Source organism: Branchiostoma floridae, chromosome 1 (genome assembly GCF_000003815.2).
Source record: "Branchiostoma floridae strain S238N-H82 chromosome 1, Bfl_VNyyK, whole genome shotgun sequence".
Taxonomy (NCBI): domain Eukaryota; kingdom Metazoa; phylum Chordata; class Leptocardii; order Amphioxiformes; family Branchiostomatidae; genus Branchiostoma; species Branchiostoma floridae.
Genome location: NC_049979.1, coordinates 4636576 through 4659155, shown reverse-complemented (window position 1 = coordinate 4659155; position 22580 = coordinate 4636576). Strand labels below are relative to the sequence as shown.

General features: G+C 42.6%; 2 protein-coding genes and 1 long non-coding RNA gene across 4 annotated transcripts; 2 read left to right on the top strand and 1 right to left on the bottom strand.

Annotated features, from left to right (window-relative positions):
* Positions 1-222: 222 nt before the first annotated feature.
* Positions 223-11591, top strand: LOC118422520 (signal recognition particle receptor subunit alpha-like). Of its 2 annotated transcripts, XM_035830145.1 has the most exons (14): positions 223-481; positions 1199-1282; positions 2208-2359; positions 2612-2769; positions 3246-3396; positions 3685-3847; positions 4471-4592; positions 4905-5008; positions 5729-5815; positions 6419-6591; positions 7315-7528; positions 9050-9135; positions 9608-9784; positions 10783-11591. In XM_035830145.1, exons 1-14 carry the CDS (start codon positions 365-367, stop codon positions 10906-10908), a joined length of 1914 nt encoding a protein of 637 aa, XP_035686038.1. In that variant the 5' UTR covers positions 223-364; the 3' UTR covers positions 10909-11591. The 2 variants fall into 2 exon arrangements, with proteins under 2 accessions (XP_035686038.1, XP_035686044.1); XM_035830151.1 differs by lacking the exons at positions 9608-9784; positions 10783-11591 and adding an exon at positions 9405-9481 and having other exon boundaries at positions 224-481.
* LOC118422716 lies at positions 11097-12206 on the bottom strand. The gene is made up of 2 exons (XR_004831950.1): positions 11354-12206; positions 11097-11315 (listed from the first exon to the last, which is right to left on the bottom strand). It is a non-coding gene; the product is annotated as an uncharacterized LOC118422716 (long non-coding RNA).
* Positions 12207-15048: 2842 nt separating this feature from the next.
* LOC118422696 lies at positions 15049-18511 on the top strand. The gene is made up of 5 exons (XM_035830399.1): positions 15049-15069; positions 15225-15297; positions 16126-16241; positions 16878-17036; positions 18262-18511. Exons 2-5 carry the CDS (start codon positions 15242-15244, stop codon positions 18372-18374), a joined length of 444 nt encoding a protein of 147 aa, XP_035686292.1. The 5' UTR covers positions 15049-15069; positions 15225-15241; the 3' UTR covers positions 18375-18511.
* The last annotated feature ends 4069 nt before the right edge of the window (positions 18512-22580 follow it).

Here is a 22580-nt window from a genome sequence, read left to right as displayed (position 1 = left end):
TAACATCCTTCATCAGATGGTCGTTACCTGGAAGGACATCAACTAACCCCTTGAATTGTCAACATCCAAACAACGCCTGCTGTTATAAAGCTGCTACTCTTTTCAAGCTGATACTACACAGACAGATCCACATCTGTGATGATGTAAGAACTGATCTAGACCCTGTTGTGTATCCATCTGATTTACCCCCAAGGCCCTCCCAGGACACGAGATGTTCTGACTCTCGCGAGAATTCCAAGGGAAGCGGAAGTGAGGTAAAAGAAGATAAAGAAGAAGTGAGGAAGCGGAGAACTGCGTGCTCAACAAATGCCGCAATATTTCTATCCTAGTGCGTCCCTTCTGTAAGCTATAGAAACCCTTCACGATGCTAGATCTCTTCACCATCTTCAGCAAGGGCGGGATCGTCCTGTGGTACTTCCAGGGGGTGAATCAGGTCCTGACAGAGCCGGTGAATGCGCTGATCAAGACAGTCATACTGCAGGTAACGCTATGCAGCATGCTTACGACATCAGCCTAGAACGTTCTTTATTATTCACCTAGTTAACAACACAACGAAAGTAACTTCGGAAAGTGATGGAAGTTGAAATCTTTCAACGTGAAGTATCAAGGAACGGTGGGAGGGACTGCTACTCTTCTCTACTGAAAGCATTATTTACTTTGTCAGTGAAGTCTGCCATATGGATGACCACCTGTAAAAATTATCATATTATAAATCAGATAATGACTTTCGCGTGCCATCAAATTTTATCTTTGGATTCTTGTCTTTGCGTCCGTGCCATCAGTGAACTAATCATTTAAAAGATTTGAGTAATAAAAGTCTTTAATAGACTTGTAAAAGTAAATACAGAAATGAAAATATAACGATATAAGAATGAGTCAAATTATTTTATGTCTTTACTATCATATCCTGTTCTGGATCCTGGATCTGTGTTGGCACTATAATAATCTAAACTAAAAACAAGCAAATAACATTGCACACTGGCATCAGTGTATGCTCAAATTACAGGCTAAGGATATGCTTAAACAGCCTATTATTTTCTCAATCACAAGTAAGCATATGATTATGCATGTGCTAGAAGAAGATAGATTAATAGTATCATCTTATGAAATCAATGATACAGGACCTTTATACTGCACTGTAACCATAACTATATGATATCAACTGGCTAACCCTTGTATTATGATGCTCTTTCCACAGGAACGTGGAAGTGTCAGCTCCTTCCAGCATGGCTCCCTCACACTGGAGTACAAGCTGGACAATGAGTTTGAGTTGATTTTTGTGGTGAGCCATACTACAGTTTCACTCTGATGTTGTTGTTAAAAGTCCACACCCTCACTTGTCTGTTATACTGGACCGGTAATTTGTTGCTCACAAAATCACAGTATTTTCAACTTCATTATAGAATTAAAAAATAGACCTTCAGTGGGTCAATGTTTGTAAGGTATAGAACTATGCATTGGTACATGTAGCTGATGATGATGATGATGACATGTAGCGCCGAAAGTCTGTTTGGTGACTGCAGTGACATTGACTTCCATCAAACATATAGGACATTCTGATGACTGTTCTTCTTCTTCTTCTTCTTCGTTCAAGCGCCAAACCTCATTATGTTGAGGACTCTAGGCACTAGGGAAGGGGGTCATTTTCTGGGTGCAGGTTTGTGGGGCTGATTTGTGGCTGGTGGCTTTTGGCTCCTCAGTGGGCAGGGGCGCCGCTCCCTGACCGCCATGTTGTTGTGTGGCGGCGAGTACCCGTAGACTTGGTTGATGTTTAGTGGCTGGCATGGAGGGCATTTTTGAATGCCTCCAAGTTTTTCGCCTGAGCTATATGTTCCGGGAGGGCATTCCATTCGCGAGCTGTTTTGATGTAGAAAGAGTTTCGGTGGTAGTCAGTTCTAGATGGAGGAATTCGAAAGGTAAGGCTGTTCTCTGTGCGGGTGGGTCTCAGGTGATCCTTGGTGGACAGTGGCATGTCGGAAGAGACAAGTTTGTTTTGGATTTTATAAAACATATGAAGTCGTGCTTCTTGTCTCCTCTCTGCCAGTGTGGACCAGTCAAGTGAGTTGAGCATGTTAGACACGCTTGACTGTTTGGTTGTAACTAGTAACTGTTTGTATTAAAGCAACAGATGACATTCTTGACTAAATGTTAGTGTTCTGATGCAGCGATGCAGTTTGAATGTTCCAGCTCCTTGTATTATTTTGCAGGTTGCCTATCAAAAGATACTTCAGTTGTCATATATTGACAAGTTTATTGACGATGTGCGTCGAGAGTTTCGTGATAAATATGCCCAAGACCTCAGAGATGGAAATGTCATGCGAGACTTCGACTTTACGGAGGAGTTTCAGCGACTCCTGAAGTAAGTCTGGGCATTTCTGTCATACAATATGTTAGGTTGCATGCAGCTTTGGTAAAATATTTAGGTTCAGATGCTTTTCATTGCTGTAACTTAACCAATTACGAAGAATTCTGAAAATGATTCACATACTAGTATTCTCAACCTGTCCTGTACGCATGTTTCCATTGAGACCTACTTTGATCTATTCTTTATGCCTTTGTATTTGGCAGGATGATGCCAAGTATCATGTCATATTGAATTTTGTTTGTGTAGGAAGGCGGAAGCCTCGGCAAAGAACCAAGCTAAGCAACCCAGGCAGATGAGGACATTTGAGGAGTCTCAGAAGTCGCAGAAATCCGTGGCTTCCCTCAAGGTCGACAAGAAAAAGGAGAAAGAAAAGGAAAATGTTGGGAAGAAAAAAGGGAAAGCTCGTAAGTACATTTACATCTCTCTACCAGTCTTAGATACTACCGGTAGTATGTTTTCCACATGTTTCTTCTCGTAAGACCCTCACTGCTGGAGTGTGCATTTTTAGGGATGGGGAAAGTGTTTTTTTCTGGAGTGTTCTTCTCCTTCTCCTTTCGTCCCTTTTTGATGTAGGAAGACAAAACAAAGATAGTGAAGACCTATAGATAGTTGACCCTTACGATTAAGGCTACACCAAATGATGTATTAATCACACTCTGCTTGGCTCTTCTTCTGTAGAAGAAGTAGATGTAGGCTGAGCTATTATGGCAGGACTTGTCTACCTTTATATACTTGGTGATGTGACAGTGTATTACATCTATTTCTCAAAACTGCACAAAAAGAAACTGATCGTGTCTAGAGCTAAAATTGTACATATTTCATTGTGTGCAAAATAAAAGTATTACATTTAATCATAGATGTTTTATCCATCATTCCTCAGCTCCTGAGCCAGCTCCTCCAGCAGCTGTTATCAATGGGGGGACTGTGAACACAGGAGGGGGAGGGGGAGGGGAGGGGCAGGACACCATCCAACGCAACAGGGAGGAGTTCTTCAAGAAGATGACGGGCAAAGGAAGCAAAAAGAACATAGGGTGAGCTTCTGAAAACCTCTGCTAGACTAGAAAAACCTCTTGTAGAGCAGTCATAGCTTTGACTGACACATACGAGTTAGAAGATTGTCTTACCCTAGACATTTTATCTTTTAATGAAGAATCTCTCACTGCAACGAAACTTAAAGAAAATGTGATGCCACACTACATATCCATGACAAGCCACTGGTTGAAACTGCTGAAATGACTTCTCTTTTATACTGAATTCACAGTAATGAGGTTAAACTCCTTCTAAAGTTTTTGTAACAAGAAAATTATTGATATTTTCAGAACATCCCCCAAACCTGAGAAGGAGAAGGAAAAGAAGAAAGGTAAAGCCCCCACCAAGTGGGCCCATGGTGGCTCCAGCAAGGACGCCAAGATTCTGGACTTCAGTGGAGACAAGGAGAGTAACGGAACCATGGCTGGGGAGGAGGACCTGGGGGATACTGAGGTGAGAAACGAGTTGTATTCGCCTATACGGAAGTCTGCCCTTCAACAGCACTTCTAACTCGCTATTCATTAGGACAGTGGCAGACATAACATGTGAATGTTCACTCATACAAGACCATTGTGAGCTTACGATTACCTATCATTGAACATATTTCCTTGTCAGTTTTTCTTATATGTGACAAGAGACAGATCGTAAAGTGTAAACACATATGACTCCTGTTCTCTGGTGTCTATTGGGCAGTTTCAGAAGGGATTTAAGTAAAATTGTTTAGATATGCATGTACAGTGCCTAACATATTACAGGTGGAAACAAAATGTATTTGACCCAGTGTGTTTTTCTATTACTCAAATGCCAGTGGCGGCAGTGGTGTGACATAACTGGTAGAGCATTCGGCTCAGAATTGAAGGATCCCAAGTTTGATACCCAGTGCCCACCATGCCCCAATGTTGTGCCCTTGGGAAAGGCCCTTTACACGACTTTCCCTAACGGTGGAGTGACGCCTACCGAGCCTCTTCGGCTAATCTGTCTAACTGTGTGCCAAAAACACATTATGGATTTGTAGGGCCAATATGCAAACATTGACTTCCACCAAGAACCTTCAAATTTTTTTTTGTTGATACCAGCGTGCCTGGGTGGGTTCCATGAGTGGTGAGCTGAAGAGTGTTGGGGATTTGTATGAAGAGGAGGAGGAGGAGGAAGATGATGATGAGGAGGAGATTCAGCAGAAGGACAGCAAAAAGTCCAGGTAAAGATTGTTTCATTCAATTTGCTATGTTTGACATATCTAAAGGTGCATTGGTGACAAAAATGTACTAGTATTAACCCAAAGAAATCTTTTTAACTGTATATACAAGGGTGGACCCACTGGACAGAGCAGCATGCATGGAAGCGCGTTGTGAAGACTATCTGACTGCTGCCTACCCGTATCAGGGAACCCTGCAGCAGTATAATGAAATATTGGATACTACTATTGCTACTACTATATATATGTGTACTAAAAATTAATCTTGTTTTTCAATTGATTGATTTGTTAATGTTTGTGTATGTTGTTTTTCAGTGGTTTTGGTGTGTTCAACATGTTCAAAGGGCTGGTTGGTCAGAAGACCGTCACTGCTGAGGCCATGGCTCCAGTGCTGGACAAGATGAAAGATCACCTGATTGGTAAGGACGTCACCATCAAGGAGGACAGTACAGGGGTGGAAGCAGCAAATTTCGTATAAGTGGGTGGGGGGAATATTGCTGACCAAATTTTATGCATGTTCCTAGGTCCAGGGGCATGCTCCCCCAGGTAATTCAAAAGTCTTTTCTGCATTTTTAGGGGCAAATTTTTGATGGTAGACTAAGCTAAGTTTAATGACATCTCTATTAAAAAAAATACAGAAGAAGTTTCAGCTCGACTTTTGCTACCTTTCTTGTGAATTGTCATCCTACATGTCATTTCTCCGCATATGTAGGATCACAGATATTTCATGTGCATGGTATTTTAACAGGTCTGTCATTGTACAAGGATACATATTCCATTTTCAGCACTTGACTATTGTGTTTTACGAATGATGAAATATTTGTGGCAGAGAGCAACAGGAATAAAGTTACCTTGTAGATGATGTACCTAGAATTTTTTTGTAAAGCAGTCAGCCATGGATTGGTGAAGAATAAATTTTCATTCATCTTCTTCTCCTTGTCCAGGCAAGAACGTGGCAGCTGACATCGCTGACCAGTTGGTCTGTCATTGTACAAGAAAACATATTCCATTTTCAGCACTTTACTAGTGTGTTTTATGAATGAAGAAATATATGTGCCAGAGAGCAACAAAAAAGTGTTTCCTTGCAGATGATGTACGTTTTGTAAAGAAATTTTATGTGTCACCTTCTCCTTGTCCAGGCAAGAACGTGGCGGCTGACATCGCTGACCAGTTGTGTACATCAGTGGCTACTAAACTGGAGGGGAGGGTGCTGGGCACCTTCAGTGGTAAGACAATGTCCATGTACGATAGTTCAGTGTTGAAACAAGCTTTTAGCTCATCAGCAATTGATAGTGTGTTTCAGTCTTATAGCTGATGTATACAAATGTTTGGTAGGAATTCACTAATTTACTATTTTGTTAATTTTCTGTTCACTAATTGTACAAGATTGGTTGCTTATGTGTTGTTTTTATTGTTATGAATTGTAGGACTCCAGGAAGAATAGTGATACTACATTTAGTATCAGTAATGGAGATCCATTAGGGTTTGTGCCTGTTTTTAACCTAATTTCCATATTGGGAGCATCGTCTAAGACATGTTCGTGTTTGTAAAGAAAAGAAAATCTCAGTTAGTAAGTACAGTGCAAGCCTGTTCCATGCCAAAAAGCAGTTACTCAAGCAACTGGATATGATTTTGGAAAAGGTCAGACGTTTCAGATAGTATCCACTATCTCTTGTCACTGACGAAATATAGTGGATACTATCTGAAATGTCTGACCGTTTCCAAAAGCATATCCAGTTGCTTGAGTAACAGCTGCTTTTTGGCATATCCTATTACTTGGATGTCTAATCTTCATCGAAGTAAGCCTTTTCCATCTTGTGTGGTTTAAGGCGTGACGTCTACCATCCGCCAGGCCATCCGTGACTCCCTGGTCCAGATTCTGACCCCAAAGCGCCGTATCGACATTCTTCGTGACGTGATGGAAGCCAAGAGCCAGAACCGCCCGTACACCATCACCTTCTGTGGGGTCAATGGGGTCGGCAAGTCTACCAATCTGGCTAAGGTAAGAACATGCTGAGTTATGACGTTTGGTAGGTGACTCACTGTAATTTCAATGCTACTAGTTTACGGCAACATGCATTGGTTAGAAGACATTTTTGTTGATTCACCATTCTTGCAGCTTTGTAGCTGTATTGTGTGATTATATTTTGATACATTTTGTCTGTGTTACATTTTGATACCTGCTGTAATCAGCACATATCCATAACGTAAGGTATATCAGCCTGGTATCCAGTCGTATTATAGCTCGTATTATACACTGCGGTGTACATGTCATTTAGACTTTACTCCCAAACATCCTAAGATTGTTCCATCGCTGTTATGGCTAGATACTTTACTCCCAAACATCCTAACATTGTTCCATCGCTGTTATGGCTCGATACTTTACTCCCAAACATCCTAACATTGTTCCATCGCTGTTATGGCTCGATACTTTACTCCCAAACATCCTAACATTGTTCCATCGCTGTTATGGCTCGATACTTTACTCCCAAACATCCTAACATTGTTCCATCGCTGTTATGGCTCGATACTTTACTCCCAAACATCCTAACATTGTTCCATCGCTGTTATGGCTCGATACTTTACTCCCAAACATCCTAACATTGTTCCATCGCTGTTATGACTAGATTCTTTACTCCCAAACATCCTAACATTGTTCCTTCACTGTTATGGCTAGATACTCTAGTCCCAAACATCCTAACGTTCCATTAAACGTTCCATCTAGATCTGTTTCTGGTTGGTGGAGAACGGCTTCCGCGTGCTGATCGCCGCCTGTGACACGTTCCGAGCGGGAGCGGTGGAGCAGCTGCGGACCCACGCGCGGCGCATGGCGGCCCTCCACCCGCCCGAGCACCACAGCGGGGTCAAGATGGTGCAACTGTACGAGAAGGGCTACGGCAAGGATGCAGCAGGCATCGCTATGGAGGCCATCAACTTTGGTGGGTCTTCCTTTATTTTTATTTATTTATTTGTTCAGCTGTTCACAAGTTCAAACAGCCAGGGTTGCCCAACTAGCCTGGGGCTATTGTCAAGGGCTAACCCTGGGAGGAAAAGTACCTGTTACATTTATATACATAATAGTTACACATTTACATCATATATTACATGTATACAATCTGTACATGCTAAAGTCACATATCATGGGCTTGTACAAGTTCTGACATTAACGGTGCACACACCAGTTCTTCCGCGACAGGGGTCCGAGCTAGTGCGCGAGAAAAAAGTGACGAAAGGCTTCCGAGGGTCCATGTTTGAGTTGACATTTCTCATTATTTCCTGCGAAATGACATTCAACGGTTACATGGCTGAAAAGCGTAGGAAATGGTGTGTTTTCGGTGCAAATTGTGTTTTGGTCCGCGTCTTACTTCCGGGATATTCCTACGCCTGAATGTGATTAGGCTCGTGACCTAGATTGACCTCTGAAGCCCTGTGTTAAGCCTAGTTGTAATGCCGCGCGCCGTGGATGATTAAAAAAACTGTAGTACTAGAATTTTCTTTATAATTAGCTGGATTACTCGTTAGGTTTTCCTCTTTCTGACAGTATCAGTCGTGTTTGCCGGAAAAATCATCTTCGTGTTTTTCTTTCAATGCCAAAATGCCCGATTTTTTGCATTATTTTTTACATGAAAATAATGTTTTTTCCCTCTAATTTTTTAAAATCAGAGAAGTTGAAGGATCGAAACTTAGTTTGTCTTGTAGCTAAAGGAATATGCTTTCACCAGATATACAGTTATTTTGGTTCAGGATAATTCCCTGGTAGAGCTGGTCGCTAGACTTTAGGGTATGCCGCCTCCAATTGAAACCCCAAATAAACTGGTGTGTGCCCCCTTAAGCAACAGAGAATGGATCTCCAATCAATCACTAACATTAGCTATGAGGTCTTCCTTGAACTAGTTTATCTGTAATATCCAACAGAAAAATTGGACTCACCCAAATTTTTGACTGAATAGCACCAGTCTTTGTCTAAGAATGAACAATCCACTGCTGCCATGAGGTCACATTATGCAGATAGAACACTTGACTCAGTGAGCAGTGGATCAAAACTTGCAAGAAGTCTTGAACTTTGGTGGGTGTTCTGTTTGTGACCCACTTCAACAAAAATCGTGAAGAGCTTTGGTTTACTGTTTTTTGACTGTGTTGATTCTATACATGAGACAGGACAGCCAGATATTTTCTTAACTGTTCTTATGAATAATGTCCCAACTTATCATTCATCCAAGATCTTAAAGATCATTTCATTGATCCTTATCTTGACATATGGTCCAAATAGTGCTCACACCTCACCTCACCTAGTCCCTTGACCTCCTGGTTGTTGGGGGGGACAAGGTAGACATGAAGATGGAGAGTTGTCTCCAGGCCTGTCTGTCTCTTGCTACTCTCTGCCTACTATAGTGTCTACCATGGAATAATAAGCCTCAAGATGGGGCCCATACCCTAATGCAGCGTGTTGTTTGTTGCAGCTCGTGAACAGCGCATTGACGTGGTGTTGGTGGACACTGCTGGCCGCATGCAGGACAACGAACCACTCATGAGGGCTCTGTCTAAGGTTGGTTGTAACATGAGCCTCAGATTGACACAGCTGTGGTATCATGACTTACGTTGGGGGGGGGGGGGGGTACCGGTACAAAACAGTTTTTTCTTGTTGGACTGGTCTGGAAAAACGGACCTGAAAAATTCAGTGGACCGGATGATGAGCAGATAGTATCGGCACTATGGCGACAGGCGTTCATGTGTTTTGAAGCCTATTGGTCCAAGGAAATAACAAGAGCAAAGTAGAGGAGAATTAATTTGCTGCTATCCTTCTTCCCTTCACAGCTGATCAAGGTGAACCAGCCTTAGCTGGTGCTGTTTGTCAGGGAGGCCCTGGTGGGAAATGACTCGGTGTCTATTCACTCTGAATCCCAGAACCCAGCTGCCCCCAAGGCCCCAGTCCGCATGTGTCGACTGTTTCATTGGTTAGGAGGGGAACTAAACCATTCTAGGTAATCTAACACCACTGTCCTTCCCTCCCGCCACAGCTGATCAAGGTGAACCAACCTGAGCTGGTGCTGTTTGTGGGGGAGGCCCTGGTGGGAAACGACTCCGTAGACCAGCTGACCAAGTTTAACCAGGCGCTGGCCGACTTCAGCAGCATGGAGAACCCGCGGCTCATCGACGGCATCCTGCTCACCAAGTTCGACACCATCGATGACAAGGTCAGTTGTCACTTCCAAAAATAGTTTCATCAGGTTGGTAGAATATAGGATATACATGTATGTAAGTACCTGCTGGTGTAAAAAGAATTCCCCTATATCCTAGGTCAGTTGTCCAGGGTAAGTGAAAGTACTGATGGGGCAAGTTCGTGTCCTACCCCACTTGCTCGATCGGGCAAGAAAGATTTATCCATCAGAGAGATTTTGATCTACTTCTTACCTTTCACAGTCATAGCATTAAGCATTGGTTAACAGAATGATAGAGTCAACAATAAACATCCTGCTCACCAAGTTCAACACCATCGATGACAAGGTCAGTTGGACGCTGCCCCCATGCAGGGCCTTTATGTACTGCAGTTGAGTGCAACCTTCAACCACCAAACAGTTCCTATGAGTATACTGTATCCTATTCAGACTTTGATATACAGCGGCCACTTTGTACTGGATGGAGATATGACATGATATATGAACCAGTTTAGCTGACTGAAGAGCTGATACAGTATTCTACTGGTCATGACAGAGAAGTATAGCATTTGCAGATTTTTGTAGGGGTTACCAGGTATATTTATGTGTGTTTCTTAACATTTGCAACACAGCTGATATTCTACTGGTCATGACAGAGAAGACAGATGCTTTATATAGCATTTGCAGATTTATTGTATCGGTTCCCAGCTATATTTACATGTATTTATGAACATTTGCAACTTAAGGTGATGCACTTGACTAAGGATTTGACCTAATATACAGTGAAACCTGACTGAGCAACCACCTGCCATCAGAGGCCACATTGAAACAGTCCCGTCCATGTTTACACAGTTAAGACCCCCTCCCAAGCAACCACCTGTCTTCCCCAACCAGCAACCACTTTTTTACAGTCCCAAAGGGGCATTCAACCTGCCTTCACCAACCAAAATTGATTGACAGCAGCTTAAGGTGTATGATTGTTTGACTATGTATTTCAAACTGTTCCTGTTAATCCCGTTCCTCTGTGCTGTCCCCAGGTGGGTGCGGCCATCTCCATGACCTACACTACCGGCCAGCCCGTCGTGTTCGTGGGGACAGGCCAGACTTACACCGACCTCAAGGCCCTCAACGTCCAGGCCGTGGTCAATGCTCTCCTGAAGTAACCTGCCAACCAGCCTTGTGGACGTCCTGCCCTTACTGCCACTAGCCTGAGTACCATCCTCTCTAGCTGGCTCAATCCCTTCGCTTGCTAACCACATTGGTTAGCAAATTAAAGTATTGAGCCAGCGGTCACTTTGGAGGATGGCACTCAGGCTACACTGCTGCAGTGCATATTTTAAACCGTACCATCCATAGCAAAGAAGCTAGGAAATGATTTGTTATGAAAGAATACCTCTTAATTGTTCATAGTTCTGTGTATAAACCTATTTATGTCCAAATTAGCTGTGTGCAACAACAGCTTCATCTCATCTCAGTTAAGCTAAAAGAATGTCACAAGAAGCAATACCAAATAGTCAACTCAAAATGAAGAAACCTTACCCTTTTCATCAATCCTGTTAGCCAGAAACACCTCCAATATGACATGTTTTAGTTGTTCACCAGAAACACCTCCAATATGACATGTTTTAGTTTAGAAATTACAGTGTTATCCTCTGAAGTGAACGTCTGTCAGATTCAAGTATATGACAGGACAGGTGATGTTCTGTTTCTTTCATTCCTTTATGGCGGTAATTTTAAACAATTGTGATTATTTGTATGCAACAGGATGCAAAAAGCCTTCTGAATATTGGGGCTGAGAGTTTGTAAGAAAATTGAAATGCACGTAATAAAGCTGTGATATGCAAAAGCATGCATTTACGATGTAACTGTTCCTTACATATACATGGCAGGTTGGTTACATGATAGACATGGGAAGCTGCAACATGTTTGGTGATTGTGAGAACAATCTCTGGCCTGGGTACCCTGGGTAGCCTGGGTACGCTCTGGCGATAATTATATACTATATACAGTCACTTACAGTCTGGAAAGGTTTACACATACAGTCTGGGTACCTTGACCATAATAATGTCTGGAATCGTCCAAATCTTGGACGAGGGCGCTGATTGGTCCCTACACAAGAGCAAATTAAGAAATGGGTTCAAGCGCTCGTTTGAACAGGCGTTCCAACACCTAAAAAGCCCTCCGTCCGCTAGCAGGAGGGCCTGTTGTCATCAAACAAGTTCTCTAGAACCCATTCCGTAATTTGCTCATCAACTGATGTTGGCAGCAAATGATTAGAATGTGCACGTCTCCAGACGGATAGCAGAAGCAAACATAGGAGTGAACTACTACCCGGATGGTACCCAGGCTAAACATTCTCTGTTTTGTCAAATAAAGTTTGTGCCAGCCAATCAGTGCCTGGAGGATCAGGATCTTAATCAGATGTGATTAGAATGAATGAATGAACTTTATTGCACGACATTTGTACATGGTACAATTGTAAGGCAACAGTAATAAGTCAATTAATACAATGATACTCGTCTAAGGTCTATAACTACATACATGTATAGTACAGGAATGTGAACATAAATGGCGTATTGACATAGTGTAATATGCAAGTTAAACAAGTCGGTCTGTTAGTGTACAATAGATTCTCTCTTTTTTAGAGCATTACATTTGTATTGGCCTAAAATATGAAGATATGTAGTCTGGACATGACATAAGTAGATGATTTGGGGTGGGAGGAAAGGGAAGCAAAATATGGGCTCTTTGATCTTTTCAAGAAAAAAAAAACAATAGGAGAAAACAAGGCAGACCAAGGGGTATGATAGGAGGTTGGGAGGGTGTCTACCTGACAATGTACGTACCACTGAGGCATATGTTGGAGTATTACTGTTGCCTTGCCCTATATTGCTCTACTGCAGTAAATGCCTGTCAGAAACATGTCTGAAAAGGGTAGGATTTAGAAACTGTATGGAGTCTTTTTTTTTCAGAATCCAACCTCCTAAATTCATTAGCACTGTTCTCAGAGTGACAAGGAAATGGTCCACTTGCAGCTGCACATATACAAAATGTACACCTCACAACTCCAAATCTCCAAATCAAGCAAGTGTAGATGACAGTACAATTCTGTTGATGTGAATAAAATACCACAGGATAAATGTTGCCACCTCCAGTTTCTATGTGTTTTATCTTGCATTGTTAGGTATACCAGTGTGCTGATATGAAGAGTGTTGCCCGACCGGTCAAACCCTATAGTGACCAAACCCCCCTGGCAAATCATCCTCCAGCATAGTTGACAGCCTTGGTCTAGTAGAGACCGCTACAACACCGTGAAATAATACTTGAATCGCATTGTATTTCGGGCGTTTTTTAATGATTACCAAACAGTATCCATTCATAGCAAGGAGTTTGCATACAGGACAGAAACCTTTCAATGTGTGTATTAGGCAATGTTCTGCTCACTCCAAGCTTCGCAAGATTTCGTTTTAGTCAACAGTTGAAAACGTTAGACATCAGCTGAGCCCTACTCTCCAAGCAGAGGTTAGGTCCCCTTTTTTAAAAGTTTTTATTTGTATCGGGCTTTCTATTTTGTACTGTTCTTTTTTTACCCGCCCTTCTTGCTCGTACTAAATCTGGTGATGCAACGTTAAATTATGATTCAGCTTAACATCCAACATTTCTGACAGGGCGTCATACGTAGTCAAACATTTCAACACGAGTCTGGCACGGCAGCTACCGGCCACCTGCCTTGGAGGACAGATTCACAAGTTTTCGTTTTACTCAACAGTTGAAACGTTAGACATTGGCTGAGCCCGCCCGGCCATCTTGCTCGTCCTAAATGTGGCGATGCAACGTTAAACTATGATTCAACGTAACATCCACGTTTCTGACGAGACGTCATGTGTAGTCAAATATGTCAACACAGAGTCTGGCACGGCAGCACGCCGACACGATAACGGCGCTACCGGCGCCTTGGGGGAAAGATTCACACGTTTTCGTTTTAGTCAACAGTTAAAAACGTTATACATTCAGCAGAGTCTTCTTGCTCGTCCTAAATCTGGTGATATGATGCAACGTTAAACTATGATTCAACTTAACATCGACGTAATATGAAGTCAAACATATCAACTTCTGGCACGGCAGCACGCCGCCACGATAAGGGCACTACCGGCCACCTGTCTGTTCCTCACGGGACGGATCCGGCCGGCCGTGGCCCTGCCCTGCCTAGGTCGCGGGGAGGTCCGGTCCTGTCTCCGGGTTAGCCTGGGTACCATCCTAATAATAGTTCGCTCTTATGTTGAGAAGCTTCCGTATAATGAACGTCAGAAAATATTGTTATAATGGACAGAAGCATCTGTATATAGTATATAATGAACGCCGGAGCGAACTACTTTCCAGATGGTACCACCCATGGCCAGGCTATCTCAGGCTATGTTCTGACGTTGACCAGCATACAAGAGTTATGAAATACTAGTATTCTAGCAGATGGTGTGGAGCAAAATCCTTACGTTGCCCTAACTGTCCGTTTCTGTAACAAACTACCTCCCTAACCGTTCGTAACAGAAACGGGCAGATATAGAGAAACGAAACGATTTTCCTCCCAACACCTGCATGAAGATAAAGGTGAACGGTTTGCATCGTCAGACTAAATCGGCAGACACTTTTGAAAGTTGAGGAGAAACGTCACAGAACAGGTCAAATTTACTGATTTGCAGTCTGTGAAAGGTCATTGCCGCTACGGACACTTTTCTGCAGACGGTGTTTTTTCTGCAGACGGAACGTTACATAACTATGATATATAACATCCTGTCTGATCTGTGAAAGGTTGGGTGATACCGGGGCGGACATTGTTAGGAAATATGTATATACTCGTATTATTATAGCATATAGACTGTGCCAACACTACAATCGTTCACCTAGGGGCCATTTATCAGACTTTACAAATTATACAAAATCATCGGAAAATTAGTTTGATACGTAATTATGAATAATGCAAAGATGTTGTAGATCTTCCTAACAAAAAACATACAGCTATGGAATTTTGTGCTGAAATAAGGAAGTAATATTCAAGAAAAATGACACCACTCATTCCCTTCAAAATGGCCCGTACCACGGTCTTATCGCATCTTCATCTCTCGATTTTTCCTCACCGTCCGGAGTTTAGGAGCATCCGACTCGTGTTTGGATAGGAGGCGTTGAACGTGCACTTGGATCCTGCATACATGTGACGTCACAGCGTATCTGTAACACACAATAAATAGTCAGACGATACTCTGTTCGTCCCTGTTAATCCGAGAGCAGATCTTATACCAGGTGAACGTCTTCAGGTGAACGTAAAAACGGTTTGAAATGGGCTCTTATCATTTTGCCTTTTATATGAATTGCTTTTGAATTAGTCTTTCTGTTATTCTTCTTTCATCTCTCTCCTCTCAGTTTCTCTGTTTCTCTCTCCCTCCCTCCTGCTATACATTGTTGAATGTCCGGATCTGCACCACAGAATACATCTCTGCCAAGATGATGCTGTTATTGGCGCTCGTGCTCTCCGTAGCCACCGCTCTGCCTGCTCGAAGGTAAGAATCTTCAACTTTTCTTTAGATTTCTGTTGCATCTGTATCTGTATCTATATAGCCGGTATAACCGCCGTTCGGCGTAACACACCAGCTGATCGCATCCATAAACATTGAGGCAGAACTATTTATAAACTGTTACAACCAAAAATATGAACGGGTTTGACGATTTTGCCACAGTGTCGGTGAATCACAAAATAGTGATGCTGTCTTAAGGTGACCTCAAACTGCACTTGCGTCACGCTTGCGTCACTGTGGGGTTCGAAAGATACTCAACGAATTTCAGAGATAAACTACGAATTTTCTTACTTTTTGTGTATTTTGTTGTCTTCTAAGTCATACCTATACGTAGTACGCAATATCTAAATTATAAAGGATTCGAGAAAATAACACAACAGTGACGCATTGACGAACCCTACAGTGACGCAAGCTTGGCGCAAGTACAGTGAGAGTTCACCCTTAGAGAAGAGGAAATTGCCCACGCGTCCATTTTGTCTCAATCGGTTACCAGAACCTATATTTGACCAGTGTGTAGCAGAGAAAAGTTGCCACAAAAATGAGCTGTGCCGTTGAATTTGATTGTATATTACAAACATTGTCTGTCATCTATTTGCAATTACACTGTACTACTACAGTGACGGTAGACACTTTGTGTTACATTGATAACGTCGAACCCAATCATATGGAGGGGGCGCTGCGAGGCAGTGTACTCGTAGAGGCAGTAGATAGATGTGCGCTATAAAAAGTACCAGCAGTTTGAACGTTGCCTCATAACTATGATCTTACATGCAAGTTTTCCAATACCTCTCTACCTGCATCTTTGGTGCACAGGCAGACCCAGGACATCTTCAACAACCTGGACATCAACAGTGACGGCGCCGTCACCCTTCACGAGGCGGAACATCAGCTCACCGTGGGTTCCATCTTCACGGCATTGGATGCTGACTGTGAGTTTTCTCTGTTGTATCCCTGTCACATTTGGTGAAAATCGATCGGACGACGATTCTGCGGCAATCGCCCGAGCCTCGCTTATGATAATAACTTTTAGTGCTCAACAATTGTACAAGATACAAAGTATGGCTTATATGTGACAGGGACGCATTCAGGTGAAAAATACGCGAAACCCTCTGTCGATCTTAAATATGGCTGATCTTCCATCGATACGCCCGAAGATCGTGGATAATGTGACAAGGGTATTACAGGACTTTCTCAAGTAGATGGTGCACAATGGAACGTAAAACATCAGGCTTACATTTGATGCTGGCACGAACGAACGAAAGCAGCTATAGTATAGGCCCTGTAAATTGTACAGAGAGGGCATAATCACTATAAGACATTTATTGATATCATCACTGACGAAAACTACTGGATAGTAGTTGAAACGTCTGACCGTTTCCAAAACGATGTCCAATCGCTTGAGTAACTACTTTTTAGCGTATCCATAGTATGCACTCATGAAGTACTAAATAGGGAGAACTTAATTCTAAGATTTCGCCCCAAATGAGTTTTTTTCAAAGCCTGGCTTTTCATGATCATACTTTTTCTTCGACCATCATTCCGTGAATTATATTATATTTCCCCAGGCGACGGTGTGGTCACGATGGACCAGGTTAATTTCTACATGCCGGACATGGTGGCAGTTCTGTCTCCTCTGGACCTGGACGGAAACCAGTCCCTGACGTCACAGGAAGCACAGACCGCCACTACTATTGGCAACATCTTCAATTTCTTTGACGTCAACGGTGGGTGATGTTACGTTCCATGGAAAACTAGTCAGAGATACATATGGCATTTCAAAACCATTTTCATTCTAAACTGTTAACGGTAGTTGACCTCTATCCATGGGATAACCTTTATCCGTTGTATATAAAATCGGAGTATTTACGTATGTAGGGATATCAAGTCGACAGACGAGTGTTTCATAGCCTCTACCAGGCTCCGTGGATCGGTAGAATCATTATCCTCACCACGAAGCCTGTGCGGGGTCGCTATGAACAAACGACATAAAATTAATCCCCCCGTTATTTGTACAAAGGAAGTAGCTCAGCGCTGGAGATAATTTAAGTCATAAATCGGCCAGCGCCCAGTGGGGAACAGCTCGGTTTGGGACAAGGTCAAACTGGGATCGACAACAAAACGCGGCAAAAATGATGTTTTGGACGGAGTTTTTTGCTTAAATATAAATGCTTTTGAAACAATGTAGGCTATAGTGAGGTTAATTTTGCGATGAAATGTAACATGATAACAGTTTACGCTATAGGTAAATTCCTGTGCGGTCAATCTGCAGCAATCGGTCGCGAAAAGAGATCGCATTTTTTCCCTGTTGAGTGTGGCCAAGCTGTACCTTTTTGGTGAAGTTTGGAGGCAAAAAGGACTCATTTTGGGATGCAATGGCCGACCCGAGGGCTTATGACGATAACAAACGTTTGATGCAGGACGGGATGGCTTGAAAATAAAATGTTTTGCCGGCCCCCGCGAGAAGACCCGTCACGGGCGAGTCGGAAAGCAATAAACTACTTCGCACATATTAGATAGCGATTAGTGGACTTCAAAGAACATAGCGACCCCGCACAGTCTTCGTGGTGAGGAAACGTACTCTTCTGGCCGGCTAACTCCCCTAGCGTACTATAGATTCTATTTGTCCAATTTCTACAATTAGACCACCGATCCACGAAGCCTGGTAGAGTCTAAGTGTTTCAGACTGGAATGCTATGAAAATATTGCAACTTGAAACTAACGTCCGTCGACTAGATATCCCGAAATATTTCGTTTTTTAAAAACAACGGATATAGGTTACCATGTGGATAAAGGCGCATTAGCGTTATCCAGACAAGCGGTATTTGAAAAAAACAAAAACAAAAACAGAATAGTATCCATGTAGTAACGTTAGCAATGCTCACAGTTTTGTTCGGGTGTTAGATACCATTTCTCGTTTATAACTGTAGCATGTTGTTGCCATGACCACAGATGACGGTTTGCTGGAGCGTCCGGAGGCCGCGCGGCTCATCGAGCTCATCACCCGCCTCCAGGCCGCCGCTGCCGCCCAGGGCAACACGGGCTGCCAGCCACTAACTGGCTGACTCACCACACCACTGGTACCCTGGGGGCCGCCAGACAGGATCGTGTAGCTAGCGACTTTATTCCGTGGGGCCCCAAGGCAGTCAGCCGGCTGACCTCACATTATCGCTCCGGGGAGTTAAGCCCGAAGAAGGGTAGTGATAACTCCTTCGGGCTCAAACTCTAAGGAGCGCTAATAAGAGATCGGCGGGCTGACGACTTGCCGGTCCCCAGATAAAACTCGCGCTAGCTACCCGGTCCTGTCTGGCCCACAGGGTACACCACTGGACACCTGCTGACGTCACACATGTCACTTGTCGTTATTGTCTGTAATAAACTAAATCGTTGAAGCATCATTGGCGTGTTCGAGACGTTCATTTTCACGATACCGGGTAGGCTCACGAGTCTTTAAATACAGATAAATATGTAATATCTGTTTAACTTCAAAATATTATATTGCAATGTAGTCCATTTGCAAAGTTATTAGACTTTTCAGACTTGAGGGAACCCGACCAATTCTACGCTTGTTTATGTTTTAATTGAATGGTTGTCAATGGAGAATGCTCCCCTATTTTAGTATGTACAATTATGATAAAATATCTAACGTTAGAGGTGCATTGTCATCTCTGTGTCACAAAATAACCAATAGATCTAACTGTTATACCAGCATTGTCCTGAAAACCCTATTAGTTTGACAGAACTGTTCTGTTAAAAAAGCAACTGTTCATTAAGTTAATTTCATCGTAACGATTACATTGTGTAAGTCACCTTATCAATCATATCTGGTATAAATGTCTTTCCTCGGGTATTCCCTTAGGCCCACGCCTTCTAATCTCCAAGCAGATTCTACAATGGCATAAGATAGTACTAAACTAACCAAGGTGTAGTCAGCCAAAAGGTGTCCATTTGCCTTATAGCGGTAGCGAAACACACTCCTAAGCCGGCTTCACTCCTCTGCCAGCTTTTGATACTATCTTATGCTACAGTAGGATCTGCTTGGAGATTACACCCCTTCTCGGTTCTGTTGTTGTGTGTAGTAAAGTGTCATATATCGGTACAAGTGTATGACATAATTTTTAACTGGGGGATTACTGCAAATGCATTTAAGTTCGCAAAGACTTAATTTCGCGGTAGCGGGAAAATAGACTTTTCGCGGTGGTTTTAAGTTCGCGGTGAAGCGATCGCCACGAAAACCGCGAACATTGAACCACCGCGAAAGTTTCTGCATTTACAGTATGTTACTCACCTCTGCTGGTTACGGACCTTCACGACAAAATACACTGTGTAGTTGACTTCAGCAGCATTAGGGTACGTTGTATTGATTTTATGTAACTTAGTTCACATTTATGTGAAATAAGTCGACAAATAGTCCCACCTTTCTGGGTCTTTCCCGATAACGTTACACCGAAGTCAGCGCTCCACGTGAATCTGTTTTCTTAGCGTAACATATTTGCATACCGTTCACCTCCCCTCCCCACAGCCATTAATCTGCTGTTGAATTCGAAAGTGTTCTCATGGAGTGGATTTAGAACCCGGTGAAGAAATATGAAATGACCAGGGAAACGACAGACAGCGTCGTTGTTCCTTATTGTGTGCATGACGCCGAGTTCTCTGTTTCTCCCCGACATCGATGCTTGTCCCTTTCTGACCTATCGGACCAAGAATATCATCAACAATTTGTATTTTCTAAACTAAGGGCAAGTCTCTCGTTCAACAAGTCTGACGCAAGTTACGTACACCCAAGGATAAGATTGTGTGATCGGCAACAAACGATAGTTTGTTTTCTTGTCCTCAGGTGATATAGTTCAACGGTACTTGCGTATGCGGGAGGGAGTTCGGCTTGTAACGTTACTTACACAGAGAAATGCACTGTATGAATGTTACGGACTACATATAACTGAAGGGCACGAGTCAGATGTGAACGAAATTCAGCTTAGTTGCTACAACTCTGAGTCACGAATTTACGTACGCTACTGATGTATTTGACCGTACACACACTCAGCGGCTACTGTTGTAGGGACTACATATCTAGTCAAACCAGTGTAGGAGTCTAGCACACCAGCGTACTAACGTGGAAAACTGGCCATTTGTTGATTCCTATGCGGACCGGGTGTGGCCCTCCCTGTCTGGGTCGCAGTGTACACCGCTCTGGTCTCCGAGCGTCAGCATTGAAGAGGTTTATGATGCAGATGTTCGGATAATCTCCAAGCAGATCTCACGGTGGCAAAAGATACTAGTAGTATCATAAGCTGGGGAAGGAGTTTAGCCGGCAGAGGAGTTTTATTCCACCGCGCTACGCAGGACCACCGAGGCATGCGCTACGCAGTGGAATAAAACTCCTTTACAGGCTAAACTCAGCTTTTAGTACTATCTTATGCCACCGCGAGATCTGCTTGGAGATTAACGTTAAAGTTCGGAGGCAAAATTGTGAACTTTTCCTTGCCTCCCGTTTCTGCTGCAAACTGCCTTCGTCTGACGGTAACAGTTTGTGACAGAAACGGTAGCTGCCTGGAGATCAAGACGTTTACTCTGAAAGGTTGACAACGAAGGCGGGAAACGTTTGAAATGTGACACACTTAATAATATTGGTTCCTGTCTGCGAAAGGTCAATACCCTGGCGGACTTTCTACCGTACACAATGTGACGTAATTAAATAAGTTAGCTGTCATCTATATCATCCTGACTATTAAACTTACAGCTAATCATTAGCCAAGTCCAGGATCCATTCCGATATGAATGGACAGAACTTTGACTCTGACAACTGTTCTAATCTTGCATTAGAATGTACGCTGGGAAAGTCTGATTTATATATATCAGAATAAAAAGTGTCATTACCGTCATCGCCCTCTTATGCTATTGATAAGATGGTATCAACTTATACAGAGTTATTGTTATTAATCTATTGTTAACAGTTATCTATTGTTAACAGTTATGCACTGTATGATTGCGTCTACTAGGAAAATCTCCAAGTACAAATGAACTCAAATTCAACTAGAGTTCGGCGACCTCATACCTCCATGAAAATTTAGAGCTTTCGTAAATTTCATGCAATTGACTAACACATTAACATAATTTATGCATGGTATTGTTCATCATTGACTAACGTACACATGTCACAATTATAAAATTCCCATTATTAATCATAAAGCGTTTTTGCAATTTTTACATAAATTATGCAAATAAGTTCCTCATTACCATATTTGGTATCTGCTTATATTCCACCTATCATAGTTAACATGTATTACATTTATTGAAGTCCAGTTATTGAAAACAATGGAATTATACAATTTCCTCATTAATTATGCAAATGAAGTCCTCATTTACTTAAAATGTATATCATTATGAACATCTTTGCCTAAGGTACCCGCATGCCTAATATGATGCCAATCCATCAATCCTTTCTGCAGTTATCCTCTTTAGAATGTCTTGACAAAAACGCCCCTGCAGTTCCGAAATTAAATGTTAGGGGGCTGAAACCTGCCCCACTTTGTCATGACACTGCAAGCTATCTACCAGCCAAATGTCAAGACCATATCACATCCAGGACAAGAGATACATTGAAAAAACTGCCATGATATAATATCCTCATTAATCATGCAAATGTACTCCTATTTTGCATAATTAGTATTTAATCTTGTACAACATTGTCTAAGGTACCTACATACCAAAAATCATGAAAATCCGTTGTTCCCTTCTTGAGTTATCCTCGTCAGAAGTTTTTGACAAAAATGCCCCTGCTATCCCCAAACTAGACGCTAGGGGGCCCAAACTTACGTAATTTTTTCCTGAGAACAAGAGCTATCTAATACTCAAAAATCTTGACCATAGCATGTTCAGAACACCGAGATGGCAAAACCGGAAGTTGCGCTGCAGTACCAAGGCCACACACCAGGGGGCCCAAAATTGACCTTGACTTTCGTCTTCCCAACCCCTACCTACATACCAAATATCATTGTAGTCCATCAAGAGGTTCTCAAGTTATGATGACCACAAATATGCGGACACACAGACACACACACAAACACACACACAAACACACACACAGACACACTCAAAACTATACCTCCATTTTTTCATGGAGGTAACAAAAACGACACACACGCCCCATTGTTTTATAAACCAATCGTAGTCACGTTTAATAATCCGCACAAGGTCTTACCGTCCCCTCACCCTGTCGACTCTCTCCCACCGTCTCGAGCTAAAGATCGTCCCACTGTACTTGGGTAGGA

Bases quoted from the DNA above. Each gene is read 5' to 3' on its own strand.
- LOC118422696 (XM_035830399.1), top strand. From the start codon at position 15,242: ATGATGCTGTTATTGGCGCTCGTGCTCTCCGTAGCCACCGCTCTGCCT. The intron at 16,242-16,877 runs GTGAGTTTTCTC...ATATTTCCCCAG, and splicing joins CACGGCATTGGATGCTGACT to GCGACGGTGTGGTCACGATG. The intron at 17,037-18,261 runs GTGGGTGATGTT...CCATGACCACAG, and splicing joins CAATTTCTTTGACGTCAACG to ATGACGGTTTGCTGGAGCGT.
- LOC118422520 (XM_035830145.1), top strand. From the start codon at position 365: ATGCTAGATCTCTTCACCATCTTCAGCAAGGGCGGGATCGTCCTGTGG. The intron at 482-1,198 runs GTAACGCTATGC...CTCTTTCCACAG, and splicing joins TCAAGACAGTCATACTGCAG to GAACGTGGAAGTGTCAGCTC. The intron at 6,592-7,314 runs GTAAGAACATGC...CGTTCCATCTAG, and splicing joins AGTCTACCAATCTGGCTAAG to ATCTGTTTCTGGTTGGTGGA.